Here is a 27,912-nt window from a genome sequence, read left to right as displayed (position 1 = left end):
ATTGCATCTATATATAGTAACTGCAAAGAGAAGAGTTATTTTTGGTTGTTTCTAAGTCCTTAAAACATAAGGTGTTAATTCTCCACTATTAAACTCTCTGGCTGCATGTGGCTTATCTTAAACTGTCACAACAACATGAATTTGTGTTCAGTTGTTCCAATATCCTAAATATCTCCAGCTCTGTAATCTCTACAAGGCGTTTCTCCCTTGTGCAACTGTTTACAGCTTCTGACTCATATTTGTGTATTCCTTTAATCATGGCTTTATAATTTCTCCTGTTAGTGTGTTGGTTTTATTCTTTCTAGTAGGTCATGGCCAACTATTTGTTTACCTACGTAAAACAGAGGAACAAATTTTGTTCTCTAATTGTGTGCATGTGTCTCTCACTGACTTATTTAGTAATCTGCCTGCGTGTGAAGGCAGGGCTGAACCTGCAGATGTGCCAGCTGCCTTTAGTGCATGCGTTACACAATGCTAGAGTGCCGATTTTAATATCTGTCATGGAAGGGGTCAAAAATAAGTGAGTAACTAACATGCATCTTTAGTGTGAAGAAGAGATTCTTAAAAGCAGTGCATGGCTGAAGCCCAGATTGAACCCTCGGCAGATGCATGGAAACCCAGCCCGCAAAACGTTGTAGTGAGCGATGCAGATGCTTGGATGGCTTGCATGTGTATGCAGGCTGCTATTCCTTCTTAGTTGTGACATTAAAACCACACTGATGAAAAAAGTAAGAGATCTTATCTGAGGACAGCTTCAGGAGGAGGAAGTTGCAAAGATGTATAATTTAAGTGATTTGAATTAAATAAACACTGTTTATTTCTAACTTGCAGAGCAGCTTAATGTATTTTATATTTGTTCATAGGGCTTAGATTTGTAAGGGAAGTATCCATAGATACCTAAAGAGGAACAGGTGGGGAATATTACATGCAGAATAAAAAAGATGCTTTTGTACTGAGAATAGCTGAGTTGAGGTGTAACAAAGCTGCTTTGTTAACTGACCAGAGTTGTTTAAATGATTTTCCTTTTTTTAAACAGGAAATCTTGCTGGCCCACACAGGAAAAGCAAAAGCAGTAGGCAAAAAGCTTATAATTTATATACTGACAGCCTACTTCATTGTTAAACATGATTCTTTAATGCACTGTATCTGCTGTGTGATTTATTTCCTTGCAGCCTGTTACCCAGCTGAAACTAGCAACATATCAGCATTGTTTCTTTTTTTTCTCCTTTTTTTTTTTCCTTGGAAATTGAGGATAAATTCAGTGCTTTTTGAAAATATTGTGTCCTGAGACCTTGCAGAGCTGGTGAGTGACTGCACTTGGCAGCTGTTGGATCAATATCTAGAAAATGGTTATTTATAAGGCCCATTTTTTGTTATATGGCACCAATCTTGGATACACTGGTGAGACTCAAGGGTTAAATTCCCAACACTGTCGCATATGGCAGTGAGCAGAATCACAGATGTTGATGATACAACATAATTAGTATTCTTTTATGTAAATGAAGGCTGTCAATGTTACCACAGCGTCTATACTCTTTCAAGCTGGAATCTATGCCACTTGGTCTCACCAAGACTAGACAGGATTATTCCACAGTTTTACATCGAGACTTGAGCAGAAAAATAAAGAAGGGGGAGAAAAAGGTCAGAGAGGAAGATGGGAGAAAGGTAGGGAGGAATGTTTCCAACTTGGAAGGAGGAGACCCGAGCAGTCCTTTGTTTATTTGGGGATTTCCAAAAGTGCCTGTCCAGGTCCTAGGATTTGCGAATGAATGAATGTAGTCCGAATGAGAGGTGTAGCAAATTTTAGAACTGTTTCAAATAAACAACAAAGATAATTATTTAGACACTGCAGAATCACAATATTGAGCTCAATTCTGAAGAGGCCACTTCTCCTGCTTTAATCTAAAAGAGAGTAGAGTTGAAGAATAGAAAAGGTTTATTTGTTTGTTTGTTTTCTGGCTTAACAAGTTTCATCTTTAGCAGCAGTGTCACTAGGAAAAAAGTAATTAAAGTAAATTTGCATAATTTTAGGACAACTAAAAATATGTTTCTAGCTTGGTCAGCTATGTTTTCTGTATATGTTTATAGTCAACTGTTCAATGCTTATATTAAAGCTTTGGGAAAGCATACTACTTCTTTAGTTTTGTTAAACTCTGCTCCTCATAAAGTGATTTTTTTTCGTCTTGAACGAAGCGTTCTGTGTGCCAGGTCTGACACTATCTGTGGCATCTGTATCCACTTTGTGCATATTACTGCTGTCCCTCCTATCACTACTTTGTATTATATTGAAGTACTGTAGTCATAGATGTACAAGCAAGTTAATTTAGTCTTTTCTTGGATCATTACAACAGATACATTTTTGCAGTCTTTTTCTGCCCTTGGCAAAATGCAGGTTTTTCCTATTTCTTTTCTCTGTAGTTCTTATTTTGTTGCAGTTCACACTTGACAACTATTCATTACTTCACTTTTATTGTTTGAAAAATCATCTAAAAATGGAGTTTAATTCAGGACAGATTGTTTTTTTTTCCGTCTCCTCCCCCTTCTCTCACCAAGTTATCAAAGCAGCCAAAACTGAAGTGATCACAGGAGGTGCACGTTTTTGCTCAGTTTTTTTTTCTTTTTTGCTCAGATTTTTTTCCCTGCCATATGCTGGGTCATCCACTACAAAAGACTTGTGATGAAGAGGCTACATGTGATCAGCAGATTTATGGCTTATCAGAGAATGAAAGCAGGAAGATGAAGTTCTGGAGTGCCTCTTCCATTTGACATTTCTTTACATCCAAGTTTTGGGGTTCTTAGGTGCAGTCATGTTTTGGCTTCCAGCTAATTTTGTTCTCTGTAATACATGTGTTCTCTGCAGTAACTCTTACATTGTGGGGATTAATCGTGTTCAAAAGCAACCATAGTAGGTTTCTTTGTTTATGTGCATCACGAGGATATTTTCTCTCTAGGGCTTTGAAGCTGTGCTGCCTTACGATGAAGATTTAAGTAGCAATTAAATTCTCGAAGAACCTCCAAAGCTCCTTTGGCTGAAATGGGGATGTTCCAGGCCCTAGACCTTACACTGCGAAGGAAAGAATGTTTACGCATGACTCAGTGAGTAGTGCGTGTGAGTGAACAAATCTGGGTGCTATTTCTGTGCCCTCAGCTTTTTCAGTTGTATCAGAAAACTGGAGGGCCTGTACAAAAGAAACCACATTGCTGGTATGAGGAATGTTGTTTTAGTTGTGCTCTTTGTACAACTGAATATCATTTATAAAACATATGGACGTTGGATGCAAAGTGAAAGCTTTTTGCTCTTTAGAATTCTAGTGTCCCTGCTTTGATTTCTCTTCAGTCACAATATAAAAATTCAGTAAATCAATTTTATTTCATGTTTATGTAGTGTGTTCATGCAAACATGTACACCTTTTGCATGAATACGGACATTGCATTAGGTTTACTATCACATGGCATTATTAATTTCTTTTTTTTGTTGTTTTTTTTTTTAACATTAAAATGTTTGGGAGAGTGTGGGAAACTGGAGAGTTCTAGAGTAGAACATAGAGCCTGTGGGCTTGCAGATTGCATATAGACTAGTTCTGATTATGGCAATTATCTGATATTCTTGTGGCTTCTATGAAAAGTTGGTAGCCTCAGTCTAGTTCCTGATGACATGCATTCCAATTCGAAATTCATGTTGCATGTAAGAATTTCAGGAGGGTAGCTGAAGATCACATGGGTGTGTGGACTGAATTAATCTTTTCTCTGTGAAGCAAGTCATCCAGGTGGGGTAAGGCTCACTGGCAGCGGTCTGGGCCCTCCTTAGGAGGCAAATAGACAGTTTTAGTCTGCAGAGCTTGTCAATCTAATATCTTTCAATGGTACTAAAAACCGCTTTCTAAAAAAAAATTGTGCACGCAAATAATATAGTCAGTGGAAGAAGAACTACAGTTGGAATTTGCAAGAGGTGACATCTGTATCTTTATAGATCTTTACATCTGGCACAAAAGAGATCATTTAAAATATGTGCAATGACTCTTGGATCTTTTTTTTTTTTTTTTTTCCCCCTCCCCCTCATCTTTCTCCTCTCTTACCTTTCAAGGTCAAAGCAGCAAAGACTTCTGTAAGACATGGATAGATGCAAACATGTTGGGCGGCTACGACTCGCCCAGGACCATTCTATCCTGAACCCCCAGAAGTGGCGCTGCGTGGACTGCCAGACGACAGAATCTATCTGGGCTTGTCTGAAATGCTCCCACGTAGCCTGCGGGAGGTACATTGAGGAACATGCACTTAAACACTTTGAAGAAACCAGACATCCGTTGGCAATGGAAGTTAATGATCTTTACGTCTTTTGTTACCTTTGTGAAGATTATGTCTTGAATGATAACCCGGAGGGTGATCTGAAATTGCTAAGAAGTTCTCTGTCAGCAATTAGGAGTCAAAAATATGATCCATCAACAAGAAGTGGTAGGACATTGCGATCAATGGCTTTGGGAGAGGACGTGTGCAGCCATCAAAGGGCCCCTCAGGGACAACCTCAGATGCTTACGGCTCTCTGGCACAGGCGCCAGTCTTTGCTCGCAAAAGCACTGCGGACCTGGTTTGATAAGAGCTCCAGAGGCCAGCTAAAATTAGAACAAAAAAAACAAATGGAAGAGTTGGAGAAAAAAAAGGAAGCGGCTAGGCAGCGGCGGCAGGAGATGAAGAGACAACTTCTGGAGGAACTAGCAAACACCCCTCCAAGGAAGAGCGCAAGGTTGCTGTCTCATGTGCACAGAGAGAACTTGATTCCAAGGAAATTCAGAGAGGTGACAACCACTTCCCCTACCTCAAGGCAGATGCAGAGCAGCAGATTCAAACAATTTTATTCCATCCGGCGTAAGCCTCTGATGACTCCTGGGGTGACGGGTCTAAGGAACCTGGGAAACACATGTTATATGAATTCTATTCTGCAAGTGCTAAGTCACCTCCAGAAATTTAGAGAATGTTTTCTGACACTTGATCTCTGTGAAACAGAGGAACTCTTAGCCAAAACTGTGAATGGGAAGTCTAGGATGCCTGGCAAATTGGCAAATGGATCTGCTGCTAATGAGTCAGGGAAGACTGACAAAGTAGGATCACATGGCACGCAGAGCTTGCCAGCTGGCTTAAATGGTAGCTCCTCAATAAGCAGGAGTTTAGAACTGATACAACCCAAGGAACCAAGTTCAAAGCACATCTCCCTCTGCCATGAATTGCACACCCTCTTCAGAGTGATGTGGTCTGGCAAGTGGGCGCTCGTGTCCCCGTTTGCCATGCTGCACTCTGTGTGGAGTCTGATCCCAGCATTTCGAGGTTATGATCAGCAGGACGCTCAGGAATTCCTATGTGAGTTGTTGGACAAAGTGCAGCAGGAGCTGGAGTCGGAAGGAACAAAACGTAGGATCCTCATCCCTTTCTCGCAAAGGAAGCTCACCAAGCAGGTTCTGAAGGTGGTGAATACCATTTTTCACGGGCAGCTACTCAGTCAGGTATGCACCTATTTTTGCACAGAAATCAATTGGTGCTCTTCGCACCAAGGAGCAAAGGCTGTTTCTTGAGGAACCACACGAAAAGAATTTTTTAGGAGTACCTCCTGCAAATGAAATCGGCTAGATTGCTGTGGGGGTTGTCGGCGTTTTTAGTACTTGTCACATGTCTAATGGCATCGTAACTTTAGTTGACGTTTGCCACTGCACGATGAAGTCTGCGCCAGTAAAGAACTTCTAGGCCCTTAGCTTTAGGTTTTTACGGGGTTTATAAAATGTCTTTGTAAACTATTATGTCTTTTTTCTCGTTTTGTTTCCATGGCTAGAAAGAATATGATGAAGGACAGAGAAGGCAGTCATCTTGTGCTATAAAGAATAAGCTGTCTATGACTTTTTTTTTTTCCCCTCAGGCATTTGAAAGCCGTCTTGAGATGTTGAACATGTTTAACATATGTTTCTGCAGGGGTTGAAAGTGCCAGCCCTGGCACACTGTTTGGTCCCTTAGTTTTGTGCTGTTCCATTATCTGAAACATATTTTTCCCCAAAAGTCTGATCCTGAGAGCACAGTCTGTCTCTGAAGACCCTCAGCTGCTTTTGCTTTCCTAGAGAAACGAACGTGTTCATAACTTGAGATGCTTGAGGGTTTGCCAGATCAAACCACAGGGGTATAATGTGTGCATTCTCATTATTATTTATATCATCTTTCTCAGTGCTGGTCTTGCCAAGCTTAACGTTCATAAGAACTGAAGTGCATTTTAAAGATTACAAAGCCTATTTTTCAAGTTAAAGCTTTTGGGTTTTCAGGGAAGGAATGGCTAAAGTCATGGTTCTCTTGAATCATCTCTACACTGCGTTAACTTCTTGTGCACTTCTTAACTAAATGTTCTTTGTTCAGTTGTGTCTCTTGGCTCTGGAAGATGATATGCTGTGGCTAAGGTTAGTGTTTTAGATTCAGTGGTAGATGTCAGTTAACAGCTCAAAGACGTTTGTGAATCAATGTAATTTATCCACTGCTGTGATATAGTATAAATAACTTGCTTTTGTTTTTTTGTTACCTCTTTATGCTCTCACCTGCTGCCTCTGAGTTTAAATTAAAACTTTTATACTGTCATATATTAGTACTTTGGGATGACATGAGAAAGCAAGTGCATTTCAAATTTCTCCTTTCATGCGCCATTCACGAATAATATTATACAGTTAGCAGATGAAAGAGTTAAGGACCTCTAGCTAGCGCTTTGAAATATGCAAGCAAAGTAGAGAAACTAAGGAAGGAGGATCGCATGATAAATGCTAATGTGTATTCTTTGTATTAGAAAACTGTTCCAAAATGTGTGTTAGCCAGCGGAGGTAACGTTACGCCTGTAATGGTCTTCATCTGAAGAAGTGAGTACCATAAAGGTGAATATTGTCTCCATTTGGTGGAGAACTGAGATGGAAGTTTAAATTATTTGCTTGAGATTTACGGTCTGAAAGCTAAGTCTATAAGTAGTGTTTCTCTTGACTGCCAGACCATTTTTATGTCCATGAAACTGCACTGCCTTTTGGGCATGAAATTGCTATTTGGATGTGAATGTAAATGTCTGTCTGGAGGTACACCTGTACATAACTTCATTTATGTATAAACATTTCATTCCCAGGTCACCTGTATAACATGCAACTACAAATCCAACACCGTTGAGCCCTTTTGGGATCTTTCCCTGGAATTTCCCGAGCGTTATCACTCTGTTGAGAAAGGGATTGTCCCTGTTAACCAGGCAGAGTGCATGCTGACAGAAATGTTGGCCAAGTTCACAGAAACTGAAGCTCTGGAAGGGAGGATATATGCATGCGACCAATGCAACAGTAAGTCAGATACTGCTGCTATCTTTGCAGGTTAGAAGCACAGTCTGTTTTTCTGAATGAGAGGCTTCCAATGTGCCTTTTGTGTGTCTGAAAACTGGTATTGTGACGTATGTGTCTATGAAAACTATGTTCTTCCTCACTGTTCATGCTGGGTTTTTTTCTTCCTGTTGATAGCGTGTGCTCCTTTGGGCACCAGTTTGGAACTATGTCGTTCTTCTATCATTTCTGCCATTCAGCAGCATAATTTTCTAAGGATTTAATATGAGCCTGTTTACAACTGCTCTCTCTGCTTGTGTTTTTGGGGGGAGAGGCAACTGCAATAAGAATTTGGGCAGAGGGGTGTTGGATTTAGAGACAAGAGAAGGAACCTTATCCTTTATGCTTTGCTCATCTCTGCCGCATGGCAGGGAAGCTACTGAACTTTTCGTATGATAAGAAGAGGGCAGGTTTCTGGGCAGTTTTCTCAAACTCTTTGTGCGTGTTTAACATCTGTATGCTCTATGGTGCCTATTCTTGATTGAATCCTTTAGCCAGAAGCCACAAAGGCAAAGTTCTCAAGGTCTGCTGGCGGATTAGAGTTTCCATCTTTCTTTAGGCATTTTGTCAGAAAGCAATGAACTGACGTTATTCTGGAAGTCTCACGTTAACGTATTACCTTTTATATGAATACGTGCTTTTTGCTATGCTCAGCTAGAAGATGACTTCTACTTTCCTGTAGCAGGTCTAATTATAAATAAGATCATTATATTTCTGAAAATAATTTTAGCCTTCTGTATAATCGTGCAGCTAAGTTACTCACGTAAACTGAATTTGAAATTGTGTCACGCAAGTATTTGTGGCAAATGTTTGTCCGTTTGGGAGGAAAACGCCAATGATTTGACTTATGTTGCCACCAATGCAGCAGAAATAGCGAATATTTGTAAAGCTGTGTTTATCAACTTGCAATGAATCCATTACTACACATCTTCCCAAAATGCTAGGGAATAAAGGTTAACTTGTGGAAGTTCTTGAAGGAAAACCAAATGTGGTTTTATTCACAGATGACGTTCACAAAGTATCAATATGAGTCAGCGCAGCTTTCATCTTAACTCTGTTTTCTGTGGTTCTTGGTGAAAGCCCAAAGTTTAACGCTTACTTCAGAGTTAAACAGCTAAGGAAACATTAACCAGCTGAAAAATGTTATGGAAAGGCAACCAGCCTGCTTGTAGGTGCCAAAAACTATTGGGGCACTGCTTGTCAGACATGACAGAAGAGGAGCAACCCATCTGTTCCGAACTGGTACAGTAAGGTGCAGAAATCTAATTAACAGGTACATTTCTTATTGGAAGCTCTGAAAACCACCTGTCTTCCTCCTGGTACAGTCGTGTGCTCACTGTCTCGGGAGAAGTAATAAGCTTTCACTGGGAAGAGGAACCTTTTTTCCTCTTTTCCAGTTTCTGCTTAGTAGTTCCTTTTTTCACTTGGGCAGGCAGAACTCCTTCTACAGTTGGAACCTTGCTGGAAGCATTCTCCTCTGACTTGTATTAATATTCTTGAGCTAGTGAAGCTCGCTAGTACGAGCTTTATTGTAGTGGTATAATAAATGGATCAAGGTGGTCTTTTAAAGCAATATGATGTCAAATAGTATTATTGATGTGCTGGTAGTTCACCTGTTGTAACTGCTACAAGTCTTTGGCCCTAGCGCTCTCTTATTAATTCTGTTGTATATCTCAGAGCGAAAATGTCAGTAGGAGCAGCTTGAAGCTGATAACTGATTGTGTGTTCATGGGCATTACAAAAATGAAAAAGTTTGAATATTTTTAAGCAAGTTGTTCTTGATCCAATGAATTCCTCCTCTGAAGGAATGCATAAGCAATGTTTACTTGTCTCTCCATCCTATGAGTGCATCTTACGGTGAGCTGGACTATTGCTACTGGAAGAATAAAAGAGTACATAATGGGCTTTTTTCCCCTTCTGCAAATTATCTACAACCTAACGTTCTCCAACTTGATTTTTTTTTTTCTTTCGGTAGGCAAGCGGCGAAAGTCTTCTCCTAAACCTCTTGTTCTGAGTGAAGCTAAAAAGCAGTTAATGATCTACAGACTACCTCAGGTCCTCCGACTGCACCTTAAACGATTCAGGTGAGTGGGATGCCTTGCACTGTGTCTAGCAGTTGTATTACTGCTGTTTTTTTGGAAAGAACTGATTAGTGTGGGCCAGTAATTTCTTTCACTCTCTGGGAGGTGCACGTGTATAAACATTTTGCCCAAACCGGATGTGTTGATACCTTCTCAGAGTAGAACTTAAAATCAGCAGCTTGTCCTTAGTGTATTTTCTAGTATACACACAATGTAACTAGTTATAAAGATAAATGCCGATTCCCTTGAATCGTACTTAATAATTTCTGTCTAGGTTTGCAGATAACTTGAAACAGTGGCTATGAGAAGGATAAACCCATCTGTTGAGCGAACAGGTTGTTAAAGTTGGAACTAACTCTGTGATAGTTTCAATAACCAATATTATGCATTTTCGTATTGAATAAAATGTAGCAGAAGTTGTAAATATTATGAAAAGCTTCTAAAATGGTTAGGTGCAAACAGTTGTGAGATGTGTGTGTGGGGGGGGTTATGGTTATATGATTGAGTATTTTAAACAATGTTTGACTGTCACAATAGATGTTTGACTTTCTTTGTGTTTGGCCATTATAAATCTCAAGAATATCCTAACTACTATAGCAAATATATGAGGGCACCAGTAACAGTATCTGTTTTATGCAAAATATAACTGAAGTTGGTGGTAGAGTGAAAGTAGAAGGAAAAATTTATGTAGTGCCTGCTTGACCCTAGCAATGAAAGCTCTTCAAAGTTGCTTAGCAGTGGCTAGTTTTCTGTGCATCTTCCATTCCTGCACTTCTGCAGCCCTTTATCACCGTCAAAAAGAGGGATCCTGAGTCTTTGATTCCTGCACTTGTATTTGCAGGTGGTCTGAACGTAATCACCGTGAGAAGATTGGGGTCCATGTCCTCTTTGACCAGGTATTAAACATGGAACCTTACTGCTGCAGGGACTCTCTCTCCTCTCTTGACAAAGAGACCTTTGTCTATGACCTCTCCGCTGTGGTGATGCATCATGGGAAAGGGTTTGGCTCAGGACACTACACAGCGTATTGCTACAACACAGAGGGAGGTGCGTGTGCCTTATTATGGGGGAAACAAGTTGAAGAAGCTCGTATTTTGTTCCGTAGACATAGTGCACCGTAAAGCTTTACGATCAAAATTGTTTGGAATCAAGTTTCCTGACATTCAGTAGTTGGTTTCCCAGAATGTATTGCTAGTAGCATGTTTTCTTTTTTTGCACAAAGACCACAGATTGCTGCTCTTTGCTTTGTAGCCCTTCGAGATGCCTTTTATTGCTTGCTGTTAACAGCATGAATGCTTCATTTTCTGATGCTATGTAACTCTGTGGAGCTGCTCCAGCTGGGTGTCTCTTCTCAGTATCTTTGGGATGATGAGATAAACAGAAAGTGTTTTGAAACTGGACAGGGACTATTTATGAATAACATCCGCATGGTTTTTGTGAATTTCCAGCAGTCTCTTTCTGCAGCTGAATTAGTATTGATTCTGCCTTCTGACTTACAGAGAAAGAGGTACAAATTGGCTATCTCCAGGGAATTTTTCTTAAGTGAAATTTTTGTGCCATCACATACAATTTGTTGAACTATGATTTGATATTTCTAAACTGTGTTAACAGCACAGAAATGGTATAAATGTTTTCCTTATTAGAAACTCCTTTCCAAAGTATCTGTAGGGAGAAGGTAAAGATGCCTTTTCTCCTGCATATCCCTTTTTCTCTGTGGATGTCTCCTATGAACAGTTCCAAAATACAGTCAGAGGGAATGATGCCTCCCTTACTGATGTCCTCTTTCTCACTTTGATTCCTAGGTTTTTGGGTCCACTGCAATGACTCCAAACTGAATGTATGTAGTGTGGAGGAGGTGTGCAAAACCCAGGCCTACATTCTTTTTTACACTCAAAGAACAGTGCAGGGCAAAGCAGGAATCTCAGAAAAACAACTCCAAGCTCAGGTGCCGTCCAAAAACAGCGATAAGGACAGAAGACTGACGTTCCCATGATGGGAAGCACTATAACTCAATCAACAGTCTCAGTTTTTTAAAACCATTGGTGTTCACCTCTTTCCTCTTTATAGGAAAAAAGGCTCATTGCAGGAATGGATCAGATCATGACGTTTGCCACCCAGGGTCTGGAAAAGTCTATCAAGCTGTGCACTTCTGTCACATGAAGATTGTAATCAGAATCTTGTTTTTAAAGGTGTTAAATTATTCCCACAAAACAAAAAGAGAAAGTTTGATGCTTAGTATCATTAATCTTTTATCAAAAAGGAATTGAAAAAGGCATGTAACTGTGAGCGCAACCAGGAAACAGAAGTATTCAACTGGCTTCCCAAAACCTTCAGTACCTAGTAATGCTGATAAACCTCCAGAAGGAACAGGTATAGTACCCTCTCCTTTAACTGTAGTTCTGTCTGTCAATCAGATTTCCAGGGTTTGAATAACACAGTCACTCCCCATGTATTTATTGGAATGGTTTCCAGAGTATATTGATATTGAATGATATCATTCAATATGTGATATTGAATAGATGGAGTCGGTTGTCCTACAAGCCATTCTTGCTGGAGAAATCTTTAATGTTCTTCTACCAGAGAAAACGTTTCCCCAGGCCTCATCTGTCTTTGCGATACCAGTTTCTTTGCCAGCAGTTGAGAGCAAACCCATGACTGGCAGTCTTTGTCAGCAGCTTTTTTTCCTCAATGTTATTGGGGCTGTGTGTACACTTGTTAGTTTATTCCTTAGGTTGAACTGAATTGGCAGCTAAATTATCTTGGAACGTGATTTAAAAACAGTTCTGCTCTGGAGAAACTGTGTTTTTAAAAAAACAAAAAAACAAAAAAACCCCCACACCCTGTGATAAAACAGACATGTTCCTGTGCGTGTTCACAGTCATACCTGTTTACAGTGGCAGGAGAAACAAAGCCTACATTGCAAGCCTCTGCTGGCGTAGCTTTGCTCATCAGGGCTATAATGAAGTTTGAGCCCTGGCTTTGCACAGCTCTGATAGAAGAAGCAGTTGGTGTGGAGGTGACTTACACTGGTAAACTCGCACTTTTCTAAGTGTGGCTTGTTTTCCTCAGGGGAACAGGGTGGAAGTAATACCACAACAGTGGGAGACAGAGCTGGATTCTGTTGCCTGCTTCTGTACAAATGGAAATACTCATTAACTCCAGTGTCACATATGGCCCAAACTGACTGAAGGCAGTGAGGTTGCACAGATGTAGAGAGTAGAATTTAGCCTGCAAAATCTTTATTTGGGCTGAGGGAACAAATCCAGTTTAGTTCTCAAGTTCCACGTTGAGTTTGGATTGGAGTCTTGATTCTAGAGTCATATGAGAAACATAGGGCCTAAGCTGACCATGTATAGTCACTTCTCAGCCTACAATTGCAGCTCAGATGTTTTTATAATTTGAGGTTGGATTGTTCACATTTCATATTTTAATGAAATCTTGAATATGAGACTGCAAAGAGACATGACCTCTTCCAGTCTCAGTGGGATTTTTTAAAGTGGTTGAAGGTGAAGCCCTCTGTGAGGCTCTTCCAAAATTTTGATTCAGTTTTCAGGTAGAGAAGTTCTAAAATTGTGCTTCTCTCCCTCCCTCTTCTCCTTTTATTCTTGTCAGCATTCACCCATCAGACATAAACTGTCAAACCTACATTATTGTTGGAGGGGGGAAGAGGTAAGTTTCCCAAATACCATTCCTCTCTTTCCAATGCCACTACCACAACTTTAATTTCCTGCCATATGGGCAAATCAGACTTTCTTCTCTGGCTGCTGTTAATCACTTCAGCCGTACAGAGAGGAGCACAGCAAACAACAATCTTGTCCTTTCTTAGAGCGCAGCGTCACACTAGGTCTCCTCTGTCCAAAAAAAGTTTCCTATTTCCTGTATGTCTGAGCAACATGCGGCTTTTTGAGCCTACAAAAACTTTGGCAACCTTTCTGGCAATTAAATATGATTTTGAAATCATATACACTTATTTTTGGAGACCAGACAGTTTGAAACAGTCATATGGGAACTGATAGTTTTGGTTTTGTTTTTCTAAACGTAGCATGGTCTGAAAGTATTTCCTATGAATGCCTGTGTATCTGTGTATTTACTAGGTAGTTTTATTTTTTGTGCAGCCAGAAAATAAAACTAATAAAAATGCAACAGGCCAAATTAAAATCCAGTTAAAGTAAGTGTGACTCCCCTGAGCGCAGGAGAGGCTGATTGGGGTTCAGCGCAGGTAGAAGTTGACGTTCCTGAAAGAATCAAAATCAAGCGCTCGTGATTATCAGATACTTAGAAGCATGATGGATTTGTTGCTAGAGCAGAGCATTTGCTTTGTGAAGACTACGCGTCTCAAAAGGAAAACTAGAAGAAAAATAGTGCTTAACAATGCCTCTTTAGGATTCTCTGAGGTGGAAGGGAAAACTGGTGTTTTCCCGAAGCATCTGTCCTTCCAGGCCTATCCACCCTTTAAAAGGACTGTGCTTTTCTAAATGATGGTCATGGTTTACTGTGACCACCAAATGGTGTGTTCACTTTCTGAATCTCTTAGCCATGAGCCCTGTGCGTGGAAAAACGTGATATAAAGGCAAACCATAATGCAGCATTAGTTGTTAACTGCAGTGAGCCGAGACCCTTCACTATGAATGCTCATCTTTTGACTGAGTGTTTTGCATTAATATTTGAATTCAGGTAGTAATACAGTTGTCACTTTGAATTGAGTAGGTTGCAGAGGGGAACGGGGAGCTGGGAGTGTACCTTTAGCCGTTGGTGCATCTGACTTCCCAAGCAGATTTTGTAGCATTTGCTGTTGACATCTTTTGACATTAGTGGCCTCTCCATGTGACATTAGCCTAGTTGTGCTGAGATGTGGAGATACTGCAGTCAGAAAAATGATTGCCCTGATAGGGAAGGAATTAATTATACTTCAAAGTAAACTTGCTTTTTCCAACACTGTGAGGTTTCTGTAATATTTAGCTTTTATTTGGAAGCGATAGCGTATAGCATTTTTTATGCTGTTTGGTTTATATTTGTCTACTGCAGGCTTCTTTATATAAGCATAGCCCAATGTTCCCTCCATGGTGGGCACTGTTTTATAGTGTCCTGTTTGCCAGAAATTCTGATTGGAAGTTTACCTCAAGTCAATAAGATGAATATACTACTGGCAATTACAGTGAAGCCCACCTAAGTGAATGCCTGACAGAGGGTAGCCTATAAGGCAAACTTTGTCCCTCCTTTAATGGTATGGCTTCAAATCCTGCTAATACACTGATGCGTATTTGGAATAATTCCAGATTTAGGTGCTGCTTCTGCAAAAGCATAAGCAGATGATGTAACTTTACTCATGCGTAGAGTTCAGCGGCCACAGCTGAGTTGCAAGCAAAGCGTCTGCAAAACCAGAACCTTAATGTGGTGTAACTGAGAGCAGAATTTGCTTCTGTATGTATAGCTGCAGTTTCTCAGTTAAGGCCTGTTAAAACAGACTAAGTACCCATTTAAAAAAAAAAAAAAAAGACAAGCAACAAACTTAAGCGAGTTTGCTCTGTACCAAGACTTGACTTGACTAAACTGTTTGCAAAAGGTCCCTGTTGCAGCATGCATAACCAAACTTGCAGGGTTCTGGAGCAGCTACTAGTGCTAATCTAATATCATGAGAACAGTGCACCGAATTGTCACCACTGTCCATTCTCTCCTGTGCTGGGAGCCTGGTCCTGTAATGAGGAGTCACTTGCTTTGAGAGATAACTCGGAGCAAGTGTTAGGTTCTTGACACTTGCAGGTTATTTTTTGAAGGTGTAGGAAGTCACTGTACACTTAATAAGCTTGTGAATACACGGCCTTTGGGTAAAGAGCTGTTCCCAACATGTCCTTATTCTCCTTAACTCATAATTAAACTGACTTTTTACTCAACTTTGTGTCTTTAAAATTGAAGAATTTTACTATATAAATTCATGCCCAGGTACGATCATCTGCTGTACTAGTTGGAAAATATTTTAGCCAACTTTACTCCACTAGCAAGTTAGTTACATGTATTTGCCTTTGTGTTACCCTTTTGCTGCCTGCATTCCCAAGTTAAACTATGCATACTGCAAAAACAGTGTATCTGGAAAGCACTGAAAAACCAATTTTGATAGTTCCCCCCGCCCCCCGTTAGTTCTGACTAGAGCAATTCTTGGTCTGACTTTGAAGTTGTCAATGTGAGGCAGTAAATGGAATAATACGTACTAAACGCTTGATGTCAAACTTTTCTGGGTGGCAGTACCACCGCCACTTAGGGACTTCCAAACGGTTTTTGAGTGTAGGAAGAAAATTGGAAACAGTAAAAGCGTTACGTGTGTCCTATGGACTCGCTATCAGAAGTTATTTTTGCTTTTCGAAGGCAAGGCTTTTAGCATAAATGATGTCGTGGTGGTGGTAATTTAGAAACTCTTTTATTGATTGTAAAGTCCCCAGGCCTGAATATGTTTAATTGCATCCCAATGAGAGAGAAGAGATCAGTGAAAGTTTTGGCTGTTAACAGGATAAGCTACAGAAGTTGACAGTATACTTTGCAGAATGAAAACTACATAAGGAAGAAAGAAGAGGGGGAGATCACTATACTTGCCAATGCAACTTTGTGAACTAGTTTTTTACAATCCCCTAGTTTTGGTGCCTTGTATCTAATTACATTTTGCATGGGACAGAAATGTTTGGGAAATAAGTCTTTAATTCCCCTGTCATGACTGAAGCAGCAGACAGATCTGTGTGTTCTCACAAGTACTGTCAGTATCGCTGACATTTTTATGTTTCGTATCTGTATGTGAATGAAAAAGTTTACCAGCAAGCTCAGAAGGTAGTATTTTAGTGTTATATGTTTGAAATCTCTGTATTTGTAATAATTCAAATAATTTGTTCAAAGGCAGATTAGATTTGGCTTCTTAGATTTTATGTTACTCAGGCCCCTTCCAGTCAGGTCAGGAAAACGATGTCTGTCAAAGCGTGTACCTTATATACAATGAGCCCACATGGAGTGAGGAATAATAACTCTGGCAGGGTTTTTGGTAGAGTAGCTGTAGCTTTGGAAAGGACCTTCTGGTATAAATCTAATGATGATAACTGCTGATTTATGACGGAAAAATACAGTTCCCTTTGGCACGGGAGCGTTTGCACAGATGTCTGCTTAGCATTGTAGCCAACGCTTCTGCCTGTGTAAGCAAAAGCATGCCATGGTAATGCCTGCATAAATTTAATATGAAACAGGTACAGTTGCTTAAGGTGGCTAAGTGTCTCTGCTTCAAGAGTAAATAGTAAAATCCAAGCACCTGCTCTGAACACTGCCTTTTTGTGTGTGTCTAATCCCTTCAACTGGTTTGAGATCAGATAGGAAGGACTTAGCTAGGGAACGTATTGCCTGTGGGAACACAAAACCTCAATCAAGTGGGTTTTCTGGTGTCTATTACATTAATATTGATACCTGTTTATTGCAGATGGGAATGTGAAGCATTCGAGCAAGCTTTTAAATTTGTAAAACCACAGCACAGTTCAAATGATCAAAAGCTACATGTTAGTTACCTGTACCAACTTGTGATTATTTGTCTTAGTTGATTTTAGGGGTATGCCTTTAGGCCACTCCTTCCATTGTGCTTATTTTATTTTTGCGTGCGTGTGTGTGTAAGGGTTCCACTTGTTTTAAGGATAACTTTGTACGGTGGGCCAAAATACTGTTTCAAAAGAGTTCTTCAACAAGTCTTCTTAAAAATGTGTTGTTTGCAAAGTACATTTCCAGAAGGAAAAGAAATGACCAGCCCAATGGGCCCCAGACTGACTTTAACCACTGTTAACTATTTATTGTTTTGAAGCTTGTGCATGATACAGAATGCATTGCAGTTGCAGCAAACTGCTGCACCTTTAGGGTGGTTCTTGAACTGCCGTACTACTGATTTTGTACAGGTTGGGGATGGGGAACGAGTTGGGAAGAATGAAACAACCAGTCAACAAAGCCAAGCTGACCACAGCAATAAGCTGTGATCTAAGTTTAGGAGATACAGGAAGCGTTTGACGAGGGGACCTTGTGTGTGTCAGAGGACTGCATACTTTGCAGGCAGAGACAGATGACAAAATACAAATGCAGTCTCATTAGCAGCAAGCTCCTAGTGGTTTTGGGGCAAAAACTTCTCTGATCAGTAATTTCATACTGGCAAAATGTATGGTGCTTTTCCATAAAATGTTACAGTTCCTAAGGAACAGTATACAAAATTCTCAAGTTTTTAGAAAGGAGCTACCTACTTAAAGCCCACAACGTCACTGTAAATGCTTTGCATAACTAGAACTGAGAAAGGAAAGATACAGTTGATGGATTTTACATAGATTTGATTTGTATTTTTGTAGTCTTGGCAACATACTTCCAATAGAGCTGGCAGGAAGGAACCGGATTTTTCCATTCCGAACTGCTGGTGCTGGGTCCTAAACTTGTCAAACTCTGTGGAAACTGAGGTTGAAAAAGCCTCCGTTTGTTAACTAGATTGTCTCATTCTGTTCCTGCTTTACAGCCACTTTCTGTATGAGTGTCTCTTTAAGGGAATGTGCAGCTTTTGAATGTTGCTCCTGCTCAAGAGGAACACACATTCCTTCAACATGGGCAGAGCTAAGTGCCCACTCAAGCTAGCCTTATTTTTTTATGTAACCATATCCATACTTTGGGGATAAGTTGTACTGTTACAACTGTGTTAGTATAATTAAATCCATGCAGCGTTTGTGGATAGACAAGGCTTAGGAATGTATTATAGCATGGGCAAGCTCAAGCTATGCCGATGAGTAACGTTACCACAGGCTCTCGGTGCGCTGTTGAATGGAATTTGAGGCTGACAAATTTGAGGCTCCTTCTCTTTTGCACAATTGCTGTAGTGTTTGGTCTGCATAACTCAATACCTCTGATGTAGGAATGACATTTCCTAGCAAGTGTCATCTTTACTCTCCTAACACTTATTAAATGCAGTTACTTGGCCTGGCCCTTAAGGCACCTATGTAAACATTGCTTATTGCTACAAGGTGAACCACAGACTTCCACGTGTAAACAAGGTTTTCAGTAGTTTATCAGACATGTGGAGTACAATAACTTGCCACTGGCAACCTAGAGCTCATTTAAAACAGAACGAGGCTGCATTTTTTCCCCCACTTAACTTCAGCTTTGGTTAAGCACTCTCAAATTCTTTAAGCCACAGCCTTCTATGTTTACCTACGTGAGCAGTTTATAGGAAAGGAACAAGTGGATAAGTTTGTTTCCAGTAAACTTTTTACAAGCCTGCCTTTCCTGTTTCCATAAAACAAACTTAAGTTTAAATGCTCAGGATTGTTAAAATAGCTTCTCTGAGGGGAGTGTTGCCTAGACAAGCTCCGTTACAGTGTGACAGGCTTGGGTAGATTGCTGCGGAGGGAGACTCTGCTTCTGTTAATGCCTTGGAAGCGTCACTGTTGAGTTGAGTTAGAGCAGAATTAAAGTTAATCTTCAGCACTTTAAAAAGTTAATCCTGCTCTAGGTTGAGACTGCTGGAAGGGTACTGTTGGCAGAGGCTGGGCAGAACATCAACAGTTTTCCTTCAACATGAAATCCCCTGCAGCCCTTGTGAAAACAAGAGTAGCATTCTGCTCTGCTTTCTTGGGTGAGGATCCACGCTGGAGCTTGGCCGGGTTTCCTGATTTTTCAGTGACTTCGGTGGGGGCTTTAAGTCAGAACAGCCTCTAGTTTCTGTTTCAAGTTTCTGCTACTTACGTCACTAATGACTTAAGCTGATGTATGCCATGCTGTGCTCATAAATGAGACTGCCTTTGCCTCAAGGACGCTCCTAGGCAGCCGCAAGTGACAAGAGAGAATCCAATTAATTACTGAATGTTTTTGGCAATCTGTCCAGCTGTCCTGTAGCTCAGTGCAAACGCACTTGAAGCACTGCTCCTAATCGCAGGTTCAGCAGCTTTTATTTTAGTCAAGGTTTGTTAAGACAACATCCAGTAAGTCACCTATGGCAGCCTTACGTACTTAACTGCATGAACTGCCCCCTGCCTGAACCCAGGCCTCAGGAGGAGATTAGTGGGTTCTAAATGAAAACTAAGATTAGCTATAATATGTCTTAATCTTCCAATTAATCCCCTTTTCCAGCAGAAAGTGTCTCTGCATGACTTGAACTACTCATACTTCAGAAGAACTTAATTTCTTTACAGGATGTTAAAATACCTGTTTGGAAAACAGCATTTTTTTTAAGTTGGTTTCCTGTTCAGTAATGAAATGAGTTTCTCCTTTGTTCAGGTGAGGGGGGAGTTCTAAATCACAACATAGGGAGGCAGTGCTACTTCAGAAGAATGTCTTAATCTTAGAAACCTGTGCATAACTGTCCAAAGAATCTCTGAAGCCATGCTGCAGTCATAACTGCCATAACGCTCAGGGCTGGGAAGCTATTCTGCTCTACAAATAGCATCTTCTGGGAGCTGCAGTAGAACCTATCTGATTAACTTAGATACAGGCACGGCTCCCACGTCAGCCACACACAGTGCTTTCACTGTCCCTTGAACAGCTTCACCACTGACAGCTGGACTCCAAGTCGATCCTGGCACGTTGTAGTTTCAGTCCAAGGCACTAAAATGCTATGCAACACCAAATGGCTTCTTCCCATATCCAGTCATAATTCCTATACAGTAAGCGTACCAGCTGTATCTCGTCCAAACGTTATCCACGTAACTATCTGGTGGTTAGAGTTTACCTAGGGCTTTTTACAGTTTTGTTTTTCCTTTGAATAAATAGCTGATGTGTCCTGTGTACAATGCAGGACCGGACGTGTTCCTTTCTCTTTCGGGTGTGAAATATAAATCATGTTTTTATGATTTTTGTAAATCTTTACTCTTTTTACACCTTGTTTTTGTAAGCTGAAGTTTCTTATTAAAAAACAAAATTCCAGTGACTTATGTCGTTATTCCCCGCACTTTAATATTTAATTGAACATCGAGACGGCAGTACAGAAGAAAATTCCACGCGCAATGGCTTCACATTGATGAGGAAACTCTTCCCATTGTACCTTGCAGGCTCAATTGAACGTAAATCCTCCCTCTCATGCTCAAAAGCCTTTCCGCCCCTCGTCATCGTTCCAAGCGCAACAGCTTTGAAGTGTGAGTAGCAGCTCTATGGCAGACGAGGGTCGATGATACCCACGAGGGTACTGGCTAAACGCCTCTCTTCTGGTCGTCGTTAACGGGGAGGGCAGGCTCTTCTGCCTCAGAGGAGCGTTTCTTTCCTGGGTCTGCATTTAGAGAGAGAGGCAATATTGTTTCTAGCCTAGTCCATTAAATTAGCACGCGGCAGCTTAAACTGGCACGAATTAGATCATTTTAATCTTGCATTCCCCTGGCGCTAGGGCGGGCGCAGGTTTAAGCCCCAGTCGGGGCTGGGGCCGGACTCACCGCTGCCGCTAGGCGCCGGGCTGGGGCGCCATGAGGTCGATGTCCGTGAGGTTTCGGGCCACCCACACGCCGGCGGCGAAGAGCCCCAGGTTCACCAGCAGGTTCCTGTGCGACAGGCGGGCGCTGAGGGGGAGGAGGCGAGGCCCGGCCCGGCCCGGCCCGGCCCGGCCCGGCCGCCCCGGTCCCCGCGCCGCCCCCCCCACCCGCGGCCCCGGCCCCGGCCCCGGCCCCGGCCCCGCGCCCACCTGCGGAAGTCGCTGCGGTCGGTGGCGAAGCGCAGGGCGCTCCGCAACCACCCGCGCAGCCCCTGCGGCGACGCCGCCGGCCCGCCCGCCGCCGCCGCCGCCATGCTGCCGCCGCCGCCCGCCCTCGCCGTCACTTCCGGCGCGCGGAGCGGGGAGCGGGTGGGGGGGCGCGTGCGCGCGTGCGCAGTAGGATCCTCGCCCCTCCCCCCCCCGCCCCGCGCATGCGCGCCCAGGCGCAACGTCCTCGTGCGGCGCCCTCGTGCAGCGCCCGTGCTCAGAATCCTGGTGCAAATCCTTGTGCAGCGCCCGTGCTCAGCGTCCCGGTGCAGATCTTTGTGCAAGCGCAACAATCGTCGTGCAGCACCAACATTCAACACCTGTGCGCGCTGCCCTTGTGCAACGTGCTTGTGCAACACCTGTGTGTACTGCCGTTGGGCATCGCCCTCATGCAACACCTGCGTGCAGTCCCCCTGCAAACAGCCATGTGCAATGCCTGTGTGCAACATCCTCATGCAAGCACCCACGTGCCACACCCACGCGCAACGTGGGAGGCAGGAGCGCAGCCACATGCAGTAGGCTTGTGCAGGGTGCGAGGCTGTGGTGGGAGTGCTGCCTCATGCAACACCCTGGTGCAAGCTGTGCCGCAGGAGTACAGCCTCGAGCAGCAGGTAAGTCAGGAGCAAGGCCTCGTGCAAGCAGCACAGCCTCGTGCAAGGCACACGCCAGGCTTTGTGCAGCTCATATGGCCTCGTGCACTGCCCTTGTGCAGCGTGTCGGGCTGGAGCAAAGCCTACGGCCATGAGCATGGCCTCGTGTGGCCCCTGTGCAGCGCGCGAGGCAGACCCTTGCACGAGCAGCTTGGCCTCGTGCAAGGCCCCTGTGCGAGGCACAGCCCTGGGGGCCGGGGCTGCTGCAAACTGCACGGCTGCTTGTGCGCTTGGGAAAACATCTCCCGTTTCCTGCTCCCTCCCCGCTGCGGTCCCGGCCGCATCTTAACTTAAGGCACGAGTGAATCAAGAAGGTGCGCGGGGAAGGCGAAGAACCCCCGTCTCCTGCGGGACGGTGCCGGGTGTCCCGCTGCACCCGTGTCCCGTCCCCTGCGCGCCTGGAAAAGCGACGTGAAAATTGGCACAGGGGAAAATCTGCATTGTAGGGACGTGAGAAACGTTACAGTCGAATCTAAAGAATTGCCCACACTGTCTTTCCCAGGGCTTTTAAGATTTCTTTTCCCCCCTCCTGCTCGCCGTGTTTAACTGCGCCCAGCTGGGCGCCTGCAGCACCCGTCCCGGGGCACCGTCCGAGTGCGACCGCGCGGCTGCCGCCGGCCCGACGCGCCTGGCCTGGCCCCGCGGGTGCCGTCAGGGCGGCTCTGCCCAAAGTTGCCTGGAATTGCAAAGTTTTTCCCCAGCAAGGGAGACGCCGGCTGGCTTCGCTGCGGCCGGACTTGCCCGTGCTGCAGCATCCCCCCCGCAAACCCAAAGAGCTAATTGATCCACCCAGTTAGTTAATTGATTTATAGCTCTTAGCAATGACAATTAAGGGCCAGCTGGAAAGCGGCGTGCTCTCTGCCGGGCGGGAACGGCGCTGGGAGGCCCCTGCTCCGGCGGGCTGCCCCGGCCCCGCCAGCAGCCCGCTCTCCCTCGCCGCCTTGCACGGATTTTGCTGCGCTTCAGACTTTGGGCTCTCCGCCTTATCTCCTCCTGTGCTAACGTTCAGCTTCAGCCAGCTCGCCCGGAGCCTCCCTGCTCTCCCTTATCTCCTGCTGCGCTCCAAGGTCACCCGCTGGTCTTCACGCCCTGCCTTCTGGGCAGCGGGCATCGCTCGCCGGACCAGTTGGGACCAGCTCGTTATCGCGGCGTTCCCAGCCCCCTGCCCAGCCGGCCGCTGCTGTCAGGCCTGACGCGGAGCAGATGTTCGTTAAGCGCCAGGAGAGCGATGCATCTCGTTACGGGGCTCGGAGAGATGTCCGCGCCTAGTACTGCCGCATCTGCCCGGCGCTGACTCCCGGGAACGCGGTCCCTCGCCCAAATGCAGGAAGACGGGAGCGAGGAGAGGATGCTCTAGGTGCCCCGGCAGAGGTAACCGGGGCGGCTGTGCCCGGCGGCACCCGGCAGCAATGCAAACCGGCAGCCGGCTTGCAAAACCCTCAGAGCGGCAGTGGGGTCTCTGCCGGATTGGGGGGGGGAGAACGATGCTGAGCGGGGCGCAGAGCCGGCTGCGGCGTTAGACGGCGCCCGGACGCAGGGTGGCCCCGTGCCGCAGCTCCCCGCTCGCCCGGCCTCGCGCCACTCGGGGGGGAAGCGAGCAATGGGAGAGACCCCGGGGCGGCTCCCCCCGGGCGCAAACGGGCATCCAGCTGCCGCTCACCACTGAGCGCCAGAGGTTCCCCGCCGCTCTGGAAAAGGTGGAATTGGTGGCACCCGCGGGCAGCGGTGCCCCGTCCCCGGTGCGTGTCAGCCCTCCGGGGCGGGGAAAACACCCCGTTTGGGTGTAAAAGCGTTGTTTTCTCTCTTGCACGCCCCGTGCAGCCCCAGGTTTCTCCTCGCTGACCCGCTGGGCAACGAGCTCGATCCCCTGCTGCGCCGCTCTTCGTTAACCGCTGGGACGTGGGTTTAGGTCGCGCGTGTTGATCAGCCGCCCTGGGGAACCCGGGTCGCTGGGGCGGGCGGGCGGGCGGCAGCCCTTGGGCCCCCTGCCCGGCGTCAGCGTCGCCCCCGCGTTTTGCCAGCCAGTTCCTGGCTCGGCTGCGAGGGGCTCGCGTGGAGCCCGGCGAAGCCTCTCCGGTGGTGGTGCCGAGCCGGCGGCTCTGCCCTGGGGCCGGGAGGGGGAAAGGGCGAGCGGCGCGAGAAGAATAGCGGAGCGGGTGCAGCTGGGCGTCGTGACCCGCGGGGCTGGCGTGGGCAGCGCTCCGAGTCCCTGCCCGGCTCGAGCCGGGGGCGGCGCCGCCTCGCCGAGGTTTGCGCACGGGCAGCGAGCGCCAGCCCGTGCCCCTCGCAGACGGGTGCCCTCGGCCCCTGCACCCGCCGGGCAGCAACGGCCCCGGCCGCTCTCCCCGCGCCGCCGGCTCGCTCGCGCTTCCTCCCTTCCTAGGCGCCGGGCGCTGAGCACGCGGGGGCCTTCTCCCCGCCGCCGGGTCATCCCGCTGGTGAGATGTTCTCCAAAAACGCCCGCTGGAGACGCCAGCCTGGAGAGGTAGGTGGTTTGTGCGCCCCTCGGGTCCCCCCCGCCGCCCCCCGTTCACCCGCTCGCCTCTCCTCTCTCCTCCGCAGCCTCCCCGCGCGGGCGTCCCGCCGGATGCGTGGTGCCGGCCGCCCTGGGAATGGGATCGCCGGAGCGCCGGAGGGGGCTGGCAGCCGGTAAGGGTGAGGGGAGCGCGGAGGTGCCGGAGGGGGAGGGTCGCCCAAAAAATCCCAGGGTGGCCAAAGGCCGGTGCTTCACCGGCAGCCGGAGGGGCAGGGGGAGCTCGGGGCCACGGCGGGGAGCGGGGATGCGGAGCAAAATCCGAGGTGTTCCTCCTCTGGGGTGTTGTTGGGGGGTCCCGGCTGGGATGGGAGAGCAGGGGCTGGGGACTGCCTCCGGCTCGTTCCTCATCTCAAAAGCAGAAGTACAAAAATAAATAAAAAAGCACTCGGACACCACGCGCCGATCCTCCGGCTCTGTCTGGCTCTCAGAAGCGGCAGCAGAACGTGCGGGTTGCCAGCTGTGGGGGAGAAGCGGGCGCCCAACTGCCTGCCAGGAGCTGACACCGTTAGGGTTTTGCAGAGTTTTTAGCTAAAGCCTTAATTAAAGTGCCCAGGCGTCGTCAGAGCTCAATTCCCAGCCCGCGCGGCGGAAACGGCTCCGGTTAGGCGGCCGCCGCGCGCCCACGAGCCCCTTCTCCTCGCAGCCCCGACCCTGGGACGCCGAGCCTCTCCCCGGCCCCGCCGCCTTCCCGAGCAGCCCAGAGGACGGGAGATGGGCACCCTGGGGCCGGCCGCCGCTGCCGGGCCCCTGGGACCGCGGAGAAGACTACGGAGGAGCGGAGGACGGCTTCGGAGACGGCTGGCAGCCGGTAAAGGGGAGGCGGACGGACGGGGTGAACGGCCCGGGTGCGGGGAGGCGCAGGACCGCGTCCCCTCTCCGCGTGTCTAACGCGCGCCTCTTCCCGCAGGTGCCGCCGCCGCGGATGTCCTGCTGGGGCGCCTCTGCCTGGCCCCCCTTCCCCGGCGAGGAGCAGCCCCCCGCCGTCGCCCCGGGGTAGGTGCCGGGCTCGGGGTCCCCGCGGGCGGACGGGGTGCTGCTGCCGCCGCCGCCCCGACGGGGGGCATCGGCGCGCCGGGGACGCGGTGCCCACGCGGCCCGAGAGGCTGGCGAACCGGGAACGTCCCGGCGAGAGCCGCGGCCCGGCGGAGGGGGCTGGCGGGGCGGCCGGAGCCGGGCTCTGCTCCGAGGTGCCCAGCGAGAGGCTGGGCGCGAGGCGCGGGGCTGCGGCAACGCTCATCCCACCTGGTTCGGTTTTGACGCTGGCCCTGCTCGGGGCGAGATCCCTTCCAGCCTCAGTTTCCCTCCAGGGCCGCCTGTTGGTCCCGCAGGAAACGAGGAGGCTTCGCCCCGTCCTGGGGCTGGAAACGCCGCCGTCCCTTTCGGCGTCGCCGCTGGGAGAAGTTTGCTTCTAGCTGCCGGCCCTCTTGTCCGCCCGTCTCCAGAGGTTTGTCCCGTCGGTGGGCTCGCGCCCGGACGCTCGGCGCCGGTGCTGAGCGCCTCGGCTGCGGCTCCGTGGGGAGAAACCGCCCTGCGCTGCCTCCCGCGGCGCCGTCCGGAGGCTGGTGCCGGCTCCCGCTCCCAGGGCCAGCGAGGGGCTGGAGGGAGCAGGAGGCAGCCTGAAGCCCGCCGGAGGGATTTCGGGGTGGGAGGAGGACTCTGCGCCGTTGAGGCAGCAACTCGGGGCCCATTGGACCTTCCTGGACGCCAGTCCAGCTCTGGCCTGCTGGCGCTGCACGGGCGCCTGCGCTCCGGAGCGGGGAGGCAGCGCGGCGCCGCCGCCGGCGTCTGCCTTTAACGTTCGCCCCGGTTCTGCTCCTCGCCCCGCAGAGAAGCTCCCGTCCTCCAGGCCTTCGGCCTCGTGCTCCGCGGAGAGCCGGGCGGCGGGGAGAGAAAAGCCGCGGCGCCTCCGCTCCCCCTGCGAAGACGGCGGGCGGGAAGGCGAGCAGGCGGTGAGTTTGCGGCGCCGGGGGCGCGTGCGGTGCCGTCGGGCCCCTGATCGACGCGCTTCCCCCCTCTCCCCCAGGACCCGCCGAGCCACGCGGTGCCCGAGCCCCCCGGGCAGGCGAACGCGGAGCAGGAGCACGCGGCGGGAGCAGAGCCGGTAGGAGCGTGCCGCTTCCCCTGGCCCTCGCCCAGCCCCCTCGGGGCTTTGCCTCCCGCTGCGGTGGGAGCGGGGATGTTTCCCGGCCGGCGCTGACTCCTCTCGCAGCTTCCCTGGCGTTTTAGCAGCCCGTCCTTCTTCCCCCAGGACGCGCAGATGTCCCCGCTTCGCCCCGCCGCGCGCCCGCCGGTCCAGCCGCCAGCTTTGGCAAGGGAGCCAGCCCCGACGGAGGGCGTTCGCGCCGGCAGGGAGCTGGTACGAGCCGACGCGTCTCCTCTTTCCTCCCAAGCGTAGAGCCCCGGGCAGGGAGATACGAGCTCGCCCTCCGTCCCCCCGCCTTGCCGCGCTTTGTCCGGACCTCCGTGGCTCATCCCAAAACTCACAGGTCCCGCTGGGAGCCGCGGCGCAGCCCGACGAAGGGCCCGGCCGGGGCGGCTCCGACGTCTGCGCCGCGCCGGCAGCCTCCCCCGGGACCGGGCGGCTTCGTCCTGCGAGCGCCGGAGAGCCGGAGCCGGTAGGGACTCAGCTCCCCCCCCCCAACCCCGAAACGGCGCTGCCGAGCGCTCGTCAGTCCCGCCGCGCGCGCCCGGCGCTCCCAGTTCCCCCATCACCCGTCGGCAACTGGCGGCAGCCGCGTTTCCTGCGGGAAAGGAGGAAACGGAGCTGGGAAGCGCCGGCCGGCTCTGCTCCTTCCCGCCGATGCCTCCGCTCCCGGGTGGCTTGGCAGGGGAGCTGCCCTCGCGTCCCCGGGAGCCACCCGTGGGACGTGGCCCGGCAGCACTCGTTCATCTAATCCCGGTCTCCCCAGGAACGGTGCAGGGGATTTCCTCGCCGGCCTTTCGCCTCGCGGGGTTGCGCGGCCGGGGTGAAAGCGCCGCTCTGGCTGGCTGCGGAGCCCCTGGCAGCCCCGGCGTCGGCCGCTGGGGAGGCGCTGATAAATTGGAGACGGTTTGGAGAAAGGCCAAAAAATAACTCGAGGATGGGGAAACGTGCCGCAGCGTGAAAGACCCCGGGGACGCGAGCTTTCACGAAGCAAAGGAGAACGGTGCAGAGAGGCTTAATCACTGCCTAACGGGGAAATCAGCCGGCGGGGGCTCTCGGGTCCAAGGGGCGACGCTGGGGGGCGGTCGCTGCGTGGAGGCGAGGGGCAGCTCCGGGGCGCGAGGGAAGGGGGCAACCAGCAGTGCCGGCGGGTCCTCCGGCCGGCTGTGGGTGCCGGCAGCCCTGTCCCAGCCTGTCCCCTCGCCCTGGTCCCTCTCCTCTCCAAAGCATCCGACCCTTCCTTTCCGCAACCCCCAGGCTCAGCGGGGCCGGGAGGCTGCAGCCGGCTGTCGCGGCGCCCGCTCCCCGCTCCCGGCGCCCTCCGCGTCCGGCAGAGACCTCCGCTCCGCTGCCGTCCTGGCCAGGAAGGAGGAGATCGAGCTGGTGAGTCCTGGGTATCCCCTCGTGGACGGCGTCTCTCTCCCT

General features: G+C 48.4%; 1 protein-coding gene across 6 annotated transcripts in view; it reads left to right on the top strand.

Annotated features, from left to right (window-relative positions):
• USP49 (ubiquitin specific peptidase 49) overlaps window positions 1–14,951 on the top strand; it is a 31,519-nt gene extending 16,568 nt beyond the window's left edge. For 4 of the 6 annotated variants that reach the window (XM_068918254.1, XM_068918252.1, XM_068918253.1 and 1 more), the window contains 6 exons: window positions 2,952–3,096; window positions 4,085–5,495; window positions 7,130–7,334; window positions 9,346–9,454; window positions 10,293–10,498; window positions 11,254–14,951. In XM_068918254.1, coding sequence (XP_068774355.1) covers window positions 4,113–5,495; window positions 7,130–7,334; window positions 9,346–9,454; window positions 10,293–10,498; window positions 11,254–11,444 — 2,094 coding nt within the window. In that variant the 5' untranslated portion in view covers window positions 2,952–3,096; window positions 4,085–4,112 and the 3' untranslated portion in view covers window positions 11,445–14,951. The remainder of the gene's footprint in view (window positions 1–2,951; window positions 3,097–4,084; window positions 5,496–7,129; window positions 7,335–9,345; window positions 9,455–10,292; window positions 10,499–11,253) is intronic. The other 2 variants (XM_068918256.1, XM_068918255.1) reach the window with 2 other exon arrangements.
• Window positions 14,952–27,912: the final 12,961 nt, after the last annotated feature.

The sequence above is a fragment of the Struthio camelus genome, chromosome 24 (assembly GCF_040807025.1).
Source record: "Struthio camelus isolate bStrCam1 chromosome 24, bStrCam1.hap1, whole genome shotgun sequence".
Taxonomy (NCBI): Eukaryota; Metazoa; Chordata; class Aves; order Struthioniformes; family Struthionidae; genus Struthio; species Struthio camelus.
The sequence above is the reverse complement of the archived record's forward strand: the minus strand, read 5'-3'. Positions and strand labels throughout refer to the sequence as shown.